Raw genomic sequence first — 18,916 nt, forward strand, 5'->3', positions numbered from 1 at the left:
CAAAGCATATCCAGTACCCAGTTCTTTCCTTTCCTTTTCTGGCCTCCATGGGCACCAGGCATGCAAGTAGTACACAGACAAACACACAGGCCAAAACATCCATATATATATAATTAAATTTAAAAAATTTAAATGAAAGGAAGTAAAGAGTTATGGAGTATATGTGAGATATTTAACCAACAAATGTCTTTCTGATTACTTAACATGATCAGAAGCCTGAAGGATAAGCAAGCTCAAAATCACTGGAGGAAAGTGTTCTAGTCATGGAGGGCAGTATTGGAAAGGTTAGAGGCGGGATAAAATGGCTAAAAAGGCTGCCTGGTCAGAGGAAAGAGGCTAACGACGAGGAAGTCAGAACCACCGGCCAGGTTCTGCAGTGCCTTGTGGACTACGATTTTTCACTTTTAGTCTGAGTGAGATCAGGAGCCTTTGAAGTATTTGGAGAAAAAAATATACTGAGATCAAATACAGCTACTGAAAGGTGTCTCTGATAGTGGGGTAAGACCAGGGCAGAGCAAGATGGCTAAGACTGGAATGAGAAAAAAAACAGGAGCCTAGTTCTATGAGCTCAGTTCATCTGGATGGTGATTCTCAGAGTACAGTAGAAGTTATGAATATATCTCATCTAAGCTAAAGCCCAAGGAATAGGGTTACTTGCTGTTAGACCCCATCTCTGCCAAAGGGACTCTGTCCTGCCTGTTAATCTACTTGCTTATCTACTCTACCCACAAAGGCCCTGGGAACAAGTGCCAAACATGGTCCCTAAAGTACCCCAATGTTTAATGTCTCCAAATCCTTTTACCTATTTTTTTTCTACTTGGTCAGGTTTGTCTGGTTTTTGTTGTTGTTGTTTTGTTTTGTTTTTTGTTTTTGTTTTGTTTTTTAGTTTTTTGGTTTTGTTTTGTTTTGTTTTTAGACAAGAGTTTTGGTTGTGGTGTGTGTGTGTGTGTGTATGTGTGTGTGTGTGTAGACCTGGGTATCCTGAAACTCACTCTGTAGACCAGACTGGCCTCACACTTAGAGGTCTGCCTACATCAGACTCCCAAGTGTTGGAATTAAAGGTGACTGCCACCACTGCCCAGCTCCTTGGTCAGGTCTAATTAGAGGCCATGATCCATCACAGTGTCTTCCCGAGCACAAGGTATCTGGTTCACCATTCAGAATATGGTGAGTTCATTGAAGACATAACTGTATCTTTTATTTGTGTGTTCCAGTATCTCACTCATTTGGCATATGCTAGATAATTCCAATAAGCTGACAGAGTCACCATAATGACTGACTTAGTTGGTATAGTGCTTTGTTGACACCTGTGGACATGTGGGTGAGAATTTCAGAAAATACTGAAACCTCTCTTACAATCTACTCTCCTTTGAAACACATAAGTGGTACTGGACACGCATCTTGGCTAGGCTGGGTTAAGTCCCACAGAACTCTGACATTTGCTTTGAGTCAAGAAAGAGGGAAAGTTCACAAGGTTGGAAAGCTGAAATGTCTGTTTTGAAAAGTGCACCTGCTTTTCATTTCCCATCACACCCCTACAGCCTTTGATGCTCCCGAGAAGAAACAGAAACATGGAAAATACCTGAAGCCAAATGGACTCAGTAAGAATACCTACAATTGCAAACACATTAAAAAAGCCTCCCATCAACAGTGGACCGCAAGTGAAGGAAAGCCAGTGAAACACAAAGCAATACCAGGAGGCAGATACTCCATGCAGACAAGAGAAATAAAGATAAGCATAACATCAAAGGAGACCTCAGCAAAATCAACAGAGGCCATAGTCACGTGTCTACCAGACTGCAGGTATGTCAGGCAAAGAGCAAGCAGAGCGCAAAACGGCAAAGCAATAAAGATGGTTTCAGCTATTCAATAATCAAAATCAAGCTGGATGAAGTTTAAATAAAACCTTCCGTTACTGAATCAAAACAGCACAACAGAGACATTCAAAGAAAACCCTCTGGTAACTTAATCCACTGAAGAGCAGCCTGCCAAGCAAGGCAAGCTCCAGATAATCACATAAGAGAATGAAAATATTCAGCAGGCAAAGCAAGATGGGCAACTGGTGTGAGACATGAAATCCAGGCAGCAAGAAAATTCTTCTACATTAATGCTCATGAGAGCTGAATGCTGTGCTGCTCTTTAAGGAAACAAGATAACTATCTAACCCTTTGTCCTAAATGATCAGCATTTCCTCTCCTATGGGCCTAGCCACATAATTCTTAAAGCTGAGCAGATGGCTTTTAGAACATAAACACATTGTCATAGGGATGAGAAAAAGAGAGGAGAGGAGTTAGCTGAAATTTATGGTCCTTAGCTAAGGAAGCATAAAATAAATATCTGAGAACACCCCCATGCCTACAGTACCGTCTGCCAGGCACAGGAAATTGGAGCCAGTGTCAGGACCCCAGTCCCAGTATCCTGAAACACAGCATGGCTTGGCCACACATGTCCCCTCTGCAGCAGAAGACTGAATTATATAAAAGGACAATTTTCTAGGATACAACACATTTTAATCATATAATAATCCCACACACCTAAATGTAAAGGAATTGAGAAAAATCATCAAGAAAAAAAAGACCACTTGAAATACATAAGACAATTTTCCTTTTTTTTTTTTTTTTTGGCGCTCTAGCAAGTATTATGAAATGTATTTCAATTTCTAGGGCCGGAGTTTAAACAAAGGTACAAGATTGATTGTTCCAGCTAAAGACACTAATTATTTCCACCAAACACTTGCTTTGCCGTTACCTTAAAGTTCTGTCTTCCACTCAATCAGCACCTCCTCACCAGAGCCCAACCCAGCATGCATTTCGAAGGGATCCTACATTTCAAAGCCTCCAAGAAACTATGGATGCTATCTCTTCCCTTCTTCACAGGCCTTCCTCAAGGGGGAGGAGGGGCCGTGGGTAAGTGGGGGGATATCCTCTGGGAATGTTTCTACTCAGGAGGTTTTCAGCTTAGCTTCAATGTCATCAAAATATCAAGACACTGAAACCAAAGGATAAATGTTTCCTTCAAGGCCTTCTACAAGAGAAGTTTACTTCACAAGATATTTGTGTGTGTATGCGTGCATGTGTGAGAGTCTCTGGCATGGAAGCCTGGGGTCAGTGCCAAGTGTCTTCTTCTGTGGCTTTCAACTGTATTTATTAAGGCAAGATCTCTCACTGAATCCCGGAGCTTACCAGTTAGCTAGGTTGGTTGGCCAGCAAGCCCACTGAGTCCTCCAGGCACAGCATCACCACATCTGGAGGTTTTATGTGGGTGCTGGGGATCTGAGCTCAGATTCTCATACTTCATGCTTAGGTAGCAAAAACTTTACTCACTGAAAAATCTCCCAGGCCCAGTGGCTCTTCTTTTCTGGTGCTGTTTTAGGTTATAGAAGCTTTAGGAAGCAGGGCCCCCAGGGAGAAAGTGGGTCACAGGAAGAATCAGCTTTTGAGAAGTTTTAACTGAACTCTGCTTGTGGTTCAAGCTCTCTGCTTTCTGGTTAGCCAAGAGGTGAGGAGTCATAGTTACAAGATTCTACAACCAATAATACTACCATGCCTTTCCTGACGTGATGACATATCCTCTCGCAAACCCTGGGCCGAAACAAATCCTCCTCCCCTGTATCATTCTGTCAGCTACTGGGTCAGGGATTTTCTCACAGCAGTGAGATGAGGAGCAGCAGGAGCAGTGACAGGAGAGCTTTGCCATGGTGCAGTTGATGGGATTTTCTAATGATTTCAACACAGAGAAGACATAAAGGACAAAAATGCAGAATGATTCCAAAGAGGGTGGCTCTACAACCTGAAAAGCTATAGCTGTCACTTAGCAAGTCATAAGCCCAGGGAAGTACAAATTCACAGGAGATAGGATAATATGATGGCTAGCTCTAGGTTTTAAGTTTAAATTTCTATGCTTATGAGATCTATGAGACAAAAATGTCTCTAACGTGTAAGCCCCACTTGTGCACAGATAGATAACTCCCTGGAATGCCGGTGCTGTGGTTTGATAACAAGCCACGTATTGTTGCTTCTGTAGCATTCGGTTGCCCTTAGTTGCACAAGATGTGTGCTTGATCACATGCAGAAAGGAAGTACATTCACAGGATGTATACTGGCCTCTGATGCCACAAAGGCAGGAAGTGCATAGCCCTGGGAATTTTGCCCTTATTATAACCTGCTGATGAATGTAATATAGGGTCATATTTTGAGTATAAGTCTTGGGTACAGACCTGGTCTGTATCCATGGTCTTCTTATTTATGAAAATTTATTCATGGTCAGAATGGTAAATCTCCAAAACACTTCATACCCATAACAGTAGTTTGTTAGTTTATGAAGGCAGGCTAGTTCTGAATGTATGAAGTTTATATGTCACTATTATATTGAAGAGACAAGGTGGATCTCATTCATTACGCTTTGCTTCACCTAAAATGAATAGAAACAGGGGCATATTTTCATGTGTCTTAAAGACTCTTCCATGAAGCATAGATATCTTCTGGTGTTGAATCGCCTGAGTTGATGTCATCAAGCTTACTTGTACATTTTAAGTTCTGTTTCATACCTCTATGCCTACCTGAAAAACTAGGAAGTGTCCCTAAAGAAAGAGTGTATTAGCCTTGTAATGGGTGCCTTCCAATGGCAGAAACTTAGAAATACATCTCCAAAGAGTCAATTTGACTTCATAAGGCCTTCTTCAATATAGTGATCCATCACTGCGAGGCAAAAATCTACCTCTGTACCTTCATTTGAAATAATGTTTCTGGGCTAGGTATATAGTAGAGTGCTTGCCTAGCAGTCAAGAAGCCCAATATTCTACTACAACACCACTCACTATCTAAATACAGAAACAAATAAGCAAACAAGCAGGTTGTATGTGTATATGTCTATAGTATATTTGCATGCATGTATATGTGTTCTCATGAGCTTTCATCAGTATATATGTGGAAGCACAAACTGAACATCTTCTTCAGTAGCTCTTCACCATATTCACTGAAGCAAAGTCACCCATTTGAATCCAGAACTTACCAATATAGGCTGGTCTAGCTAGACAACCTGCTCCCAGATCCCCTGTCTCTGCCTTGTAAGGATGGGGTTACAAAGGCGCTGCCATATGCACTGGGCATCTGTGTGGTTTCTGGGAATCTAAATTGAACTTTTCGTGTTTATGTAGCAAGTGTTTTATCCATGTAATTAAATATTTTGAAAGTTCTTACTACATAGACATGATATATGCCTATAAACAGGAGGCTGAGGCAGGAAGATAACAAGTTATTTTTAGCCATATTCTTCAACATCTAATATAAGTGAAAAAATATTTGTTTGCACTTTTTCTCAACAGAGATATCTTCTCATTCCATTCAGATTCAGATAGGAATGGATCCTATATGAAATGATTTGAGTAAAAACATAACAGTGACTTGAAAAAGCAAGAGGACGTAATATGCAACTAACAGCAGTGGGTTTGACAGCCTTGGGAAAGAAAAAGTAGTGACTCGGGCCAACATAGCCATCTCTCAATACAGCAGATGGGGAACTGAAGCTTCTGGAGTGGGCAGTTCTGAATTTTCTGTATCTGTATGGAGTCATCCAAGATCGTAGACTTGAAAGAACCCTTCAAATTACACTTCCAGTGTAGTCTCTGAACTTCAACCATCTTGCTAACATCTGATAGAGACCTGCAGTACTCTGTCCAGTCAGAACAACTTTTCTTCTTCAAGGAAGGCATCTCTGACATCAAGGCTAAATGGAACTGTCTCTTAACTATCATGCCCCATCTCATCTGCTCACTCACTCTGTTTATAATTATGTAGTTTCATTTTTATATCTGTTTAATATCAGAGTCACGCCCCACAGCAGACTTGTCTCCTTTATTCATTATGGAATGTATTACAGATCCAAGCTCTTTGTCTGTCTTTGCTGAGTGGATGAGTAAATGAGAGAAGGCTGTGTTGGTGTGCATGCATGGGACACAAGAGTCACCACTGAAGCAAACACTCCATGGTAAGAAATAACTCCAGTATGCTTAACTGAGTGATGTTAAATGTCACTGACCACAACTAGTTCTTACATTCGAGGAAGGACGGAAGGAAGGAAGGAAGGAAGGAAGGAAGGAAGGAAGGAAGGAAGGAAGGAAGGAAGGAAGGAAAGAAGGAAGGAAGGAAGGAAGGAGAAAAGGGAAAGGGAAAAGAAAAAGGAAAAAGAAAAAAGGAAAAGAAAGAGAAAAAGAAAGTTAAGGAACCCTTTATGAATGAGCCAGACCCAGAAGAAAAAGACCGACATGCATTTTACAATAAAGCAAAACTAGTTTGTAATTGTTTCTTTGGAATTGCATTTTTAAAAGCTGGGCATGATCTTTCAGGCATCTGCAATCTTAGCCTTGAGAAGCTGAGGCAGAAAGACTATAAGATTGAGGTCTGACTAGGCTTATAAATAGCAAGATTCTGTCTTGGGGAAAAGAATGCATAAAAGGAAGTCTCGCACATGCTGACAAATGCTCTAGCAATCTCAGGACAGACTGAGTTTACAGTTCAAGCATAAAGAGTATGACTAATTTTATGTTCATTAGAGAATTGCTGTGATAAATATGGGCAATGACTTTCCTACAAAAGCTGTTCTGGAAAAAGATACTTGCTTTCCCCAGGTATTAAACTACTTAACTCCAAACTCCTGCCTAGAGACTTCAGCAATCTGATCTTTGAAAAAGGAACTCACAGTATTAGAGTGATCCCCTTACCCGCCTATAGCACTGAATCTTGCCTGTAAGAACAGATCTATCAGCAGCCACCACCATTTAATATACTAATGCAATTCACTGAATGTTCTAGAAGCAATCCACTAGCTTTGATGAAGAAAAGAAAAATCACAGGAAAAAGAGTAAAGTTCACAATAAAGTGATGATTATTAATACCAACAAGATTTTCTACTTAAAAAAAATTGTATATCCCAAAGCCATTTCTTTTTGACAAGCTCTAACTCAATAAACACATATTGGGATTTAATCACACACCAAATTATACCAGTCAAATGTTCCTGTAAGATTGGCTTTCTCCCCCTAATGGAAATCATACAGAAACTACCCAGAACTCGTCTACTAAGACTGTGGAGATGCACATCATACCCTCCAGGCATGCATTCATGTAGCAAATCCCAGGACCCGTTTGTCATTATAGACCATGGACAATATGGAAGCATGCAAAACTACAAATTAGTTGCTTTAAGTTAAAGATTCTTAACTTTCCACACTTTGAGTTAAAATTCCAAATACACTCAAGATGTTTGTGCAAAGGTGAAAGTATGCAAAACACACTCTGGTGCACGTCTGAGAGGTGAGTTAATTTTGAATGATTGCAATTTGATACCTCCTTCATCAGATGGTCTTGTTACCTCACTGCAGCATGAAAAGCTAGGGTACAGCTCAGAGATCTCTGACTTGTCATCTCCCAGACCTGTACCAAATGTGCTGCCGGAATGTGAGCGAGACAGGCGTCTCCGGTACTGACTTGCCTTTTCTACATCAGAGGGAGAATATTCAGACACATGAATTAGTGGCTTATACAACAGATAAATTCCTTAAAAGATTCAATGGAGAGCAAAAACAATCTCTAATTAAGTAATGATCTCTAATATCTGATATTATAAGGGCTATAGTCAACCATCCCAGACTTAGCAAGGACTGCATCACACTTAGCAAGGACTGCATCACACTTAGCAAGGACTGTATCACACTTAGCAAGGACTGCATCACACTTAGCAAGGACTGCATCACATGCATATAAGACCTAAAAGATGTTTGCTATCATTTACTCTTGGTTTTATTAAGGGGTAGGAGATGGACAATAACTAAACAAACATTAGAAAAGAAATTTCTTTGAAAGCAAATATTTGGTTTAAATGTTTGCTTACAAGTAGCCCTTGAATATACAATACTTGGGTAGTAATTTTCAGACCATATTTTCCATTGTTCTATATATAATTTTGAAACCTATAACTCTAAATTCTAAACACTATAACACTGTATTTCATGAGGCAAATCTTCTTTTTGTCCCAGAAGCTCTCGGCAATCCAAATAACTAGGTCTGCTATCCCAGAAAGCCTATAGAATCATATTTACCAATAAAAGGCAAATGTAAGTATGCCGAGATATCATTTTAAATGAATCTAGCACAAACTAATGAAAGATTTGTTTTTTCAAGCTCCTTTGTAAGTTTTGTTTTCATAAATAATGTTATTTTAAAGTGACATAATACATTATTTGGGTTTTCTGAATTCTCAACTTCAAATTCACATGACATGTTGGCCACAATGAAAGTCTATAATTCATCATCATTAGCTTTCAGGACAAACCCCAGAGAAACAGAGGAACTCAAACAATACCAGAGAGCATATGGAGACTTCGAGACTGAATATTGTCCTCCAGGGGGTCAATGTCGAAGATGGAGCCAGGATCTGTACGCCAAACTTTAAGGTCTTTGACCAAAAGGAAGAAACCAAAAGATCAAGAGGGAACATTGGAAAGCCAGTGTGGAAGTCAGTCTAGCAAATGCAACAAATTAAAAGCAGCTCAGTGCACTGCAGAGTCCAGAGAATGGTGGTGGTGGAAGAGTACTCAAAGCAAGCAGGAAGACACAACTCACTTCCCATGGAGCTGCTAAGGAACATTTGCCATCAAATTTGAGCAGCATGACTTCTTCACTGCCCAGCATAGAAGCCACTATGAAGCACCTATGACTCCGGACAAAGCAGGTTGACCCATGGCTGCTATATTCCCAACCTTTCTTGCTTCACCCCAAAACAGTAAACATCTGCTTAAAATTCCTGACTAAGGACAACACCTGAGAGTTCATGGGAAATGACACAAAGGGTTTTGTTTAAAAGCCTTCTCTCCCTGTAACAGGAAAGGATGCTCTAAGTGTAGACAAATGTCAGGACCCCTTTTCATTCCAAGTCTGAGTCTATGGGAACAAGTAAAGCCATAGAGGACACATTTATCATCAATTCTGTAGAAAGGATTCTAACACAGAACCATGAGGGATGGGGGATGAAGTCACAAGGAAAGTAATTTCTCTCATTCGTAGACCATAGATTAATTTACTTCTGCATTCAGTTTCCATGCTATTGCCGTTGTTGAATTCTGAAGTGTCTCCAGACATACATGTGTTGAAGACCTCTTCACTACCCTGTGACATAATTCAATGTTGCAGAAACTTTAAAAGATGGATCACTAGTGAGAAAAGGTTAGATAATAGGGGGAATTCCCTTTAAGAACAGCGTTTGTGATGTAAATAAATAAGTCGATAAATAATCTTGGGACAAGCCCACCTGAGCATCCTTTGCTTCCCAGTGGCTGTCTTCCTCTTTCACTCTGACTAACACACTGCACCTTCACAGACCCAAAACAATGGATCCAAATGACTATGGGATACAACCAAATGCTGTCAGCCAAATTAACACATTCCTCTTCCCACTTGATCTCTCAAGTTTCTTGTCACAATGACAGACATGTAACTAACAGACATGGAGGCTAATGTGCCCTTGTTCTATTGTAGCTGAGGGCAAAATTCAAGTTTAATAATGTTTGAATGAATCTGTTGTTACAATTGATGAATCTAAAAGGACTGTATAGTGACAAACAACTGGGAAATAAGTCCTCAGTTGTGACAGAAATGAGGTGAGGTTAAAATAACATAGTGAATTAAGAGAAAAGACTTTCTTACCAGCTATATAGTGTTGACTATACACCAAGTATTATTTTCTATTATGACTTAACTCATTAAACATCATATACACTACTATAGGTACTGGTGTTATTACCATTTCATAGGTGATGAATCTGATGCTCAGATAGACTAACACTGCAAGTTCACCAAAGCTAGTAAGAATCAGGTCCCCCACAATAAAAGTAGGGCTAGGACCAACTACCTTGATCTAACTAGCACATCTACAAACTTATATTTAAATATATGGTATAAACCCTGGATCATTAGAAAGTTTACTGTTGGTTAAATGTACTTCATTTTATAATTTCATAACCAAGCCTTCCTGGACACTGATTTCCCAAGAAATAAACTAACTTCTGGATTGCCCACCGCATACATAATCTTTAGTTATAAATCCTATATTTAAAAAATAGCAATAACTGCTATTGCACAACCATAAATACTAACTCTGAGAGCCCTGTCTAGACAGTTTCATCATTTTTAGCAGTGATTTCCCCATCAGTCCTAGTGTTTGATATTTTTAAGACCCCCGGGTGAGATGAATCACACCACTCTCTCTTATGAGTTATTAGCACAAAACAATGAAACTCTCTACTTCTGCATTACTTTTACTGAAAACATCACAATCCATCCATCCATCTTATTATGATCCCTTTAAGCAATCAACCTGGAAAGATGAGTGAAGCTATCAATTGCCTACAAATTGGTCTTGAGTGTTTCTTTGGAAAATACTCAGTTTCACTTTGGTAATGATTCAAGTCACTTAGGGCTTTGACGTTAGCACTTTTGCTTTATACTAAAATGTTACTTTGTTAAATACATGCTTCCCTACCTACTAACCTCCCTGTGCCCTTTTACTGTGATGACAGGCCAAAGCTATTCCTCTTGAAGAGAAAAGTAACCTAACATCAAGGTTGCTGAGAAGTGTACACCATGTGTGGTGATTTGAATAGGTATGGGCACATAGAGTCAAGTGTTTTGAATGCTTGGACTATAGGGAGTGACAATATTAGGAGGTGTGGCCTTGTTAGGGAAAGTGTGTCACTGTGGGAGTGGGCTTTGAGATCTCATATGCTCAATCTACACTTGGTGTGGCACAGTCTCCTTCTGCTGCCCACAGATCAAGATGTGAAAGTCTCAGCACCATGTCTGCCAGCATACTGCCAGGCTTCCCACCATGGTGATAATGGACCAAAGCTCTGAAACTGTAAATATTTGCCCCAGTCAAATATTTGCCTTTATAAGAATTGCCTTGGTCATGGTGTCTCTTCAAAGCAATGAAACCATAGCTAGGACACCATGGCTGCCAAAAGTTCTGATTGTGATGGTTTGCATTGTCAATTTGACACTACCTAAAATCTCTGTGGAGACAAATCTCTGGATACAGCTTCGAGGAATTATCTTGATTAGGTCAATCAAGGTGGGAAGACCCACCATAAATGCAGGTGTGGCCATTTTATGAGTTGTGGTTCTGGACTGTGGGGAAGAGAGCGAGCTGAACACAGTCTTCATTACTCTCTACTTCCTAGTAGAGGATTCGATGTGACCAGCTGCCTCAGCTACTCCCACCATAACTTCGTGGGATAGACTGTGCTTTTTGAACTGTGGACCAAAATGAATCCTTCCTTAAGTTGTCTTCCTGTGTGTGCATTTTGTCATAGCAATGCAGAAGGTAACTGAATAGTTAGCTACACAGGGGGAGTAAACATAAAAATTCAGATGCTGATGGCCTCAAAGGAAACAAGAACTCAAAGGAAACAAGTTTTGATCTGTACTAATAATTTGATGGTTTTCCTCTCTAGCCTGCTTATATTTCAGCCTGTTTTCCACTGATATCTCAAGTCACATTCCCTAGTATTTCCCTGGACTAAATGTAGGGAAAAGAAACAATGAACAGAGAGATGATTCCTCTCTAAATAACCAGGCTTTTGAGTGGCCCTCAAATCTTCTCATTAAGAAACACTATTCAAAAATACAAATGATACCATCAGATTATCTGTTTAATGACGAAAGGACAAAAGTGAGAAATGGCTAATTTTGTCTCCCATGTACATGATGTCTATAGTACAACACTTTCACCAAGCAACTACAGAAGATAAGGGAAGCACAACGTTCAGCCTTTGTGATCACTTCTCCCTGGGATGCTGCTGTTTAACAAGACAATATTAACCAGAACTTTTGAGAGTAGGAAAGTATCAGCAATGCTATTTTCTGGATGCCCTGGATCCTTTGTGTTATGGTACAAATGCCTTCTACCTATGACCTAGATGAAATTTACATAAAACCTGTGAGGTCAGATGAATATGGAAGCTAGTTCTAGAGCAGGCACAGCCTTTTGACCAAGTGTACCCATGGGAAGACCACATGCTTACCAACAATGATCCCAGGTCTTCTGTCCATCTCCACAACATGTGGCTGGACACCTTTATAGGCAGCATCGCTCACAACCTGGGTGTTCTTCCTCACCCGCTCAGTCACAGGATCATCCACAACAGGAGTGAAACCTCTTCCCTTTGTCTTCTCAAAATCTTCATGATATTTGACCTGAAAAAGAAATTATTCTTAATTCCAACTGTAATTTCTAATTATCTCACAAAATGCTTCTAAAATAATAGGTCACATAAAATATATCTGGATTATTACATATAGTAAATATAATATACTGTGAAATAATATAATTTCCTCAAATAGTCCAAAACAGTGTCAGAAATCAAGTGCTGATAATTTTAAATTTTTAAAAAATGATATGATCAAATGATATCATATATCTACATATCAGCGAGGTATAAAAGACAATTACTTTAAAACATTTGCTACTTCTTAAAACACACAATTTGACTACAGATTGATTTCCAATCTTTTCATCTTCAATATACAGTAGTAATGTTATTTAAGCACAATTCATCACCACAACAGTGGTATTTAAAATTAGATGACGAGAGTTCTGTATGTTCTATAAAAAATTTATATATAATTACAAAAAACAATCCTCTAAATTATACTAACTTATATTAAACATTTTAAATTGGTAAACTTCATGGTAAAAAAATTACATGAAACTGTTCTTGAAACACACTAAAAATATTCTTTCAAATATAACAAAGTATGTCTTAAAATTAAATGAAAACCAAAGTCGAGGTAAATGTCATTCACAAAATGCATTTATGGTAGTCAAGTTAGAAATAAGAACACACCAAAAATCATTGAGGGAAAATTATTTTATTAGAGAAAATGTTTTCATTACATTTCAGTGTAACTATAACACTGTGCCCCAAGGGCTCATTCAAAATCCCATGCTTTGTTAGTTATTCAGATAAGTAGTGGGAGAATGCCATCCAAATACAGGTCTTGCCGTTCCTTAGTATGTTTTAGTCATGGAGACAGTGATCCGCTGCATCCTACCATGGAAACATTATTTTGTGCTTCTTTAACATGTCTCAAAGCCGGTGTATCTAAGATCAGACAGGGTCTACCTTTCATTTGTTTATGGTCCTGAGTGTATTTCACCTGCATGAATGAATAAATAAATAAATAGATAGATAGATAGATAAATAACAGGAAGCACCATATAACCGGATAATTATAATCTAGAAATTTTATAACTTTTAAAAGCTTTTTATTCTTTCTTTTCTTTCTTTTTCTTTTCTTTTTTTTTTCTTAGAAACAGGGTTTCTCTGTGTAGCTCTGGCTGTTCTGGAACTTACTCTGTAGACCAGGTTGGCCTAAATCTCAGAAATCCGCCTGCCTCTGCCTCCCAAGTACTGGGATTAAAGGCATGGGCCACCACTGCCCAGCTTCTGAAAGCTTTTCAAATGGGTTTGTCATGTCCAATCTACTCAAAATAATTGCCCAAGTAACTTTTCTTTCAGTGGGTAACATTCTGTTCTAGAATAGTGGCTCAAAATCACACTCTTTAGATTTTCCTTACAAGTTATTCTATAACTATCAAGAGGAAACAAACATATGTGGCCAACCATTAGTGAATAACCCCCAGAGAAATTGCTTAGATCATTTAATCAGGGTAAATAAAGCATGAAATAGAACAATATTCATTTTCTGTTTCTAAGTAATTTTCTGCTCTACGAGTGTGGAGGGAAACAGATTGGGCGGTTTCTGGTTTCCTTTTTTTCCCTCCCTAGAGAAGGAGGAACAAGCAGGGACAAATCGGTGTTTTCTTCTGAGCAGCTACATCTTAAAGAGAATTGATGCTGAATATGCCTGATATTTTTGGGCAGAAATGTTCTGAGGGAGCTGTCAATTATGAACCCCAAATGCTAATAACCCACAGGCATGGAGACCCTGTGGGTGTGCTGTGAGCAGGCCCTGATACTTAGATCTGCAGACGTTTGAGGGATTCCCGAATGGGGTATGGAATCTACTAAGGCAACACATACTCACTGTGCACAGCTTTCCAGACTAACTGAATTCTATATTGAATGTACTAAAAAGTTTATCTTCTGAACTCTTATTTTGAATTACTCATCATTTTTAAATTTGTCTTTGGAGGAAGCATTTAACAACTCATGTTCAGTGAAGTACATCAGTAAAATGACATTTATTTAAACTTATCAAAGACTTAGCCAATTTCAAAGATACTGATTAAAATAATATGAGTCATTGCTTAAGCAAACTAGAGATGTAACACATCTTGGAATATTAATAAAGGATTGTACAATTAATGTAAGTGTACACAGGGAGAGCTTTTGGGAATGTTTATTGGAAATACATTTTATTTGTAAAACAATAAACAATACAAATAAAATTTAAAGGATACATTCTTTGCAATGGTCCAAAATGAATTAAAGCCACTTGCCGAGCTGATATTTTCTTGATTCTTCTTTACTCTTTCCATTTCAGGAGTTACACTCAAAGCTGTAGCCCTTCCCAGTTGACCTTTATAACAAACCTACCATTTCAGAGGGAAAAAATAGAGGATTGTGAATCACTTTAACAACAGAAGGATCACGCCATATGTAATTTTAAGGGCTACCCAAGAAAGGGAACTCATTAAAACAGAAGAGAAAGCGAGAAGAGAGAAATGAGAAGACAAAATACTTTCATCTTCAAGCATCTATTTCATTTTGGGATAGGAGTGTCCCTCTTCTCAATCACCAGGGCAGACTGCAATACATCACCAGTAAGCCTATGGGGAGCTCATTCACAGGTGAACATGAGAAGGATGCTTTGTGGATATTACAAGTCTTCTTTGAATAGAATGGTACTTTATAGTCTTGTTTTCTCAGAAATTAACTACAGCATGATCTTGAAAAGACTTTGTCCCAACACATGACCATTGCAAGCCTCGTAAAGACAGCATGCTTCTCTCTATAACACTCCTCCTTCTCCCTAACCACATCCTTTCTTTAGAATAATAGAATCCATTCAAGTATGACTGGGAAGAAATGGATACTACTCTGCTAAAAAAAATAGATAATTGTTAGGGAAAGTATCTAATGATAATCTGCCTTTGACTCATAAACTGGCCAATGACTTTATGAGTTTGAGGAATAAATGATTTCTTTGAAGATAATAGGTTTCTGAATTTCCTCTTCCAAAGAACCCATTCTGTATGCTAATGACTTCCTAAAAGAATGCTCTCAGTGAAATGTGTGTGGGTTATATAACTGAGGGATCTAGAGTCATTCATGAGTCTACATAAAAATGCTGCCTTGGGCCAAGTGCCCATTAACTGGCCCATTTCACATGATATATTCTGTCAACAACATATACTTCACCACTCCCCCCCCCCTGGAAACATAGTAATAATCATCATGAATGAGAGAAAGGGCCCAGAGGGACCTGACAAACAAGAACTCAGGCAGCTAGAAATGGCAAGAAAGCTGGACTGCAGGACCAAGATGCCAGCAACTACCCCTGCCTTCAGTATGGAACCACAGCAATCACCAGCAAAAAATAAGATGAGAAGGACATGCTACAAGTTTCACGATAGTCATCACAGTACAGCACTTGAGCCTTGATGTACCTACAACCCTGACACTGTCCTCTGAGGAAGCCGCCAGTCAAATGAGACTATCAACTCAGAAAGGAAAATTCTAATTCAGTGGTTCTCAACCTTCATAGTAACATGACCCTTTAATACAGTTCTTCATGTTGTGATGATCCAAAATCATAAAATTATTTCATTGCTACTAACATGAGTAGTAATGTAAACATATGATATCCAACTTTGGGGAGGGGCATGTTGCAATCCACAGGTTGAGAACCATTGCTCTAATCTCATATCTGCATATTGACACATTTGCTATGATTAAATGCAAATAATAAATACTAAGATGTTCACACATTGCTGATATTCTTCTGGTTTTCTTTCACTCTTTTCAGCTCTGGCAGATCCGAAATGGAAGTTGCCTGTTTTAGCTCTCCTTTGTATTTGACCTATAGAGGATATATAAGAATTTTAATAAATATCATAAAGGGCTCTGAGTGACTACAGCAAAGGCTGGCACTCAAATCCACTCTTGTTTTTTACACATGGGTTTTTACAGTGGTCTCCTGTTGACTGAACTCAACTGATCAGGAAGTGTTGATTATGGTGCTTAAAGAGGGATCTTCAGCCTGGAGTTGTGGTGCATGTCTTAAGTCCCAGCTCTTGGGAGGTGGAGGCAAGTGGATCTCTGAGTTCTGAGGCCAGCCCGGTCTATAGAGTGAGTTCCAGGACAGGCAGAGTAGCACAGACAAATGCTTTCTCAAAAATAAATAAATAAATAAATAAACTAAGGGGGCTGAAGAGATGGCTCAGTGGTTAAAAGCACTGACTGTTCTTCCAGAGGTCCTGAGTTCAATTCCCAGCTCACAACCATCTGTAATCTGATCTGATGCCCTCTTCTGGTGTGTCCGAAGACAGTGACAGTGTACTCACATTCATAAAACAAACAAACAAATAAATAAATAAATCTTTTTTAAAAAAAACTAAACTAAGAAGAAGTGGGTTTGTTTTTATCAAAACTAACTACAAGCCCTACAATGGAAGTAAAAGAACACTCTTAAATAGAAACAGCACAATGATTTCAGAACAAATAACTAGAATGAAGTCCCTGTGGCAGGCTGGGAAGGCTTCTGGCCCCCACATTCCACCTTTAAAACACCCCTGACTTCTTCCACCTTTGCAAGTATTATTCAAGATAAAATATATTGACCTTGATTTTCCTCCTCCACCTGGAAGAACTTACTTTTAAATTTTAAAGTCTTGCAAAATGCCAGCTTTGCAAGAAAGAGGTTATTCTTGATATTGGGGAAAGTTCCATAAAATGATTGACAAAAGGTAAATCCACTACTTGTAGTTTCCCTAAAGAGATTTCTAAATTCCAGGGGACCTGAGTTCCAGTCCCAGATTTGCCCTTACTTGCAATGGATCTTTGTACTCTCTGACGCCTCAAAATTCAGTTTTCCTCATCCACCAGTCAAAGAAATGAATGATGCTGAGCTCAGTTGTTTGCATATAATATAAAAAGAGGCCGAGAGAGAGCAGAGGTCCCTCTCCATTGTTAATTAGGACTGTTTATGACAGTAGATTATGAATTGACTGGCTGATGTCTTCCATGTCATTTATAAGGTACCTTCCTTTGGTACAACATCCTACAGTACCAGTCAAGCCAAGTCTTCTCTTCCTCCATCTCTAATCTTGTTCTCTCTTCCAATGCATAAGCCACACTACTTCCCAGCTCTTTATCATATTTATTTTTACAGATTTAGCACTAAACTAAAAGGTTCATGTGGAAAAGATGTAGCCCTTAAAGATCCTTGAGTCCTGGGTACTTAATGAAGACCTTGTGAGTCACATACATGATGTAAACTTCCTGACTCACCCAAATCAAACTTCATGCCCTTCAATGTATTAAAGAATACCCAAATGCATAGAGGAGCCAATGATCACAGAAAGCATTTTTTTTTAAATAAAAGTACATCATGTTACATAAAATATAAAAGAAAAAAGAGTGACTTGCCGCACTCAGCTGTTCCTGGTTCCTCTTCACTCTCTCTATCTCTGGGGTCATGGTTACTGGAGTGGCCTTATAGGTTTGTTCTTTATACTGGAACTGGGGAACAAAGCATAAGACAATTTGGAGTTATGGAAAATAAATGTGTACCACTGGAACATACTAAAGGAAATATCACATGCCACAGATCATTCATACTTTTTCCCCTATGATACCAATATCATTTTTTTTTTTTTTTGGTTTTTTGAGACAGGGTTTCTCTGTATAGCCCTGGCTGTCCTGGAACTCACTTTGTAGACAGACTGGCCTCGAACTCAGAAATTCACCTGCCTCTGCCTCCCCAGTGCTAGGATTAAAGGCGTGCGCCACCATTTAAATGTTTAACGTTTTTTCAAAAATACAATGCATTTTGATCATATTCTTTTCCTCCTTCAATGACTCAAATATTTCTCACTCCCTACCTTTATGTCCAACTTCATTTCTCCTGTTTAAAAAAAAAAAAAGGAAAAGAAAAAATCGACCAAAACAAACAAACAAACAAAAAAAACAAAAAACAAAAACCAATTACAACAACTAAAACTACCAAAACAAAATTCACACACAAACAACATGGAGTCCATATTTATTGGCCAACTACAGTGGCTCTGGAATCTGCTCTAGATAGTAGTTGATACTCTATTAGACACACCTGATTTTCTTTGTCAGTAGGTATCAATTAGAAATAGTTTATTGAGTAGGAGTAGGGTTTTATGTCCTCTTCTTCCAGACGTCATCTTCTTGAGAGAGACCCTACTCCCTAAACATTTTTTGCTAAATATTCTAATTATTCATTTCACTGATAATCTTTATACTATATAACTTATTGATGACCTCTTGATTTTGATTTCATCAATAATGAGAAATTAGCCTTTCTGTAAGTCCACCAGTTCTCTCCTTACCAAGTTCCAAAGTTGGAAGGCATGACTTCTGACCAAACACTACAGAAGATATCCCAACCTACTGCATAGAGATCTTCTTTCTTAGTTGAGAGAAGAAAAGGGTGATGACTTCATTGTAAACTGTCAACCCTCTGAACAACTTAGTCGGGCATGGTGGCACAAGCCTTTAATCCCAGCACTCGGGAGGCAGAGGCAGGCGGATTTCTGAGTTCAAGGCCAGCCTGGGCTACAGAGTGAGTTCCAGGACAGCCACAGCTACACAGAGAAACCCTGTCTCAAAAAACCAAAAAAAAAAAAAAACAAAAAAAACAAAAAAACA

At 38.8% G+C, this 18,916-nt stretch overlaps 1 protein-coding gene across 2 annotated transcripts in view; it reads right to left on the reverse strand.

Annotated features, from left to right (window-relative positions):
- Nebl (nebulette) overlaps positions 1–18,916 on the reverse strand; it is a 365,879-nt gene that overhangs the window by 17,829 nt on the left and 329,134 nt on the right. The window contains exons 25-31 of one of the 2 annotated variants that reach the window (XM_029474616.1): positions 17,666–17,758; positions 16,005–16,097; positions 14,515–14,607; positions 13,104–13,208; positions 12,074–12,245; positions 8,359–8,451; positions 7,344–7,493 (exon numbers count right to left, since the gene is read on the reverse strand). In XM_029474616.1, the coding sequence (XP_029330476.1) occupies positions 7,344–7,493; positions 8,359–8,451; positions 12,074–12,245; positions 13,104–13,208; positions 14,515–14,607; positions 16,005–16,097; positions 17,666–17,758 (799 nt within the window). The remainder of the gene's footprint in view (positions 1–7,343; positions 7,494–8,358; positions 8,452–12,073; positions 12,246–13,103; positions 13,209–14,514; positions 14,608–16,004; positions 16,098–17,665; positions 17,759–18,916) is intronic. The other variant, XM_021155397.2, reaches the window with a different exon arrangement.

The sequence above is a fragment of the Mus caroli genome, chromosome 2, assembly GCF_900094665.2.
Source record: "Mus caroli chromosome 2, CAROLI_EIJ_v1.1, whole genome shotgun sequence".
NCBI classification, from domain to species: Eukaryota; Metazoa; Chordata; class Mammalia; order Rodentia; family Muridae; genus Mus; species Mus caroli.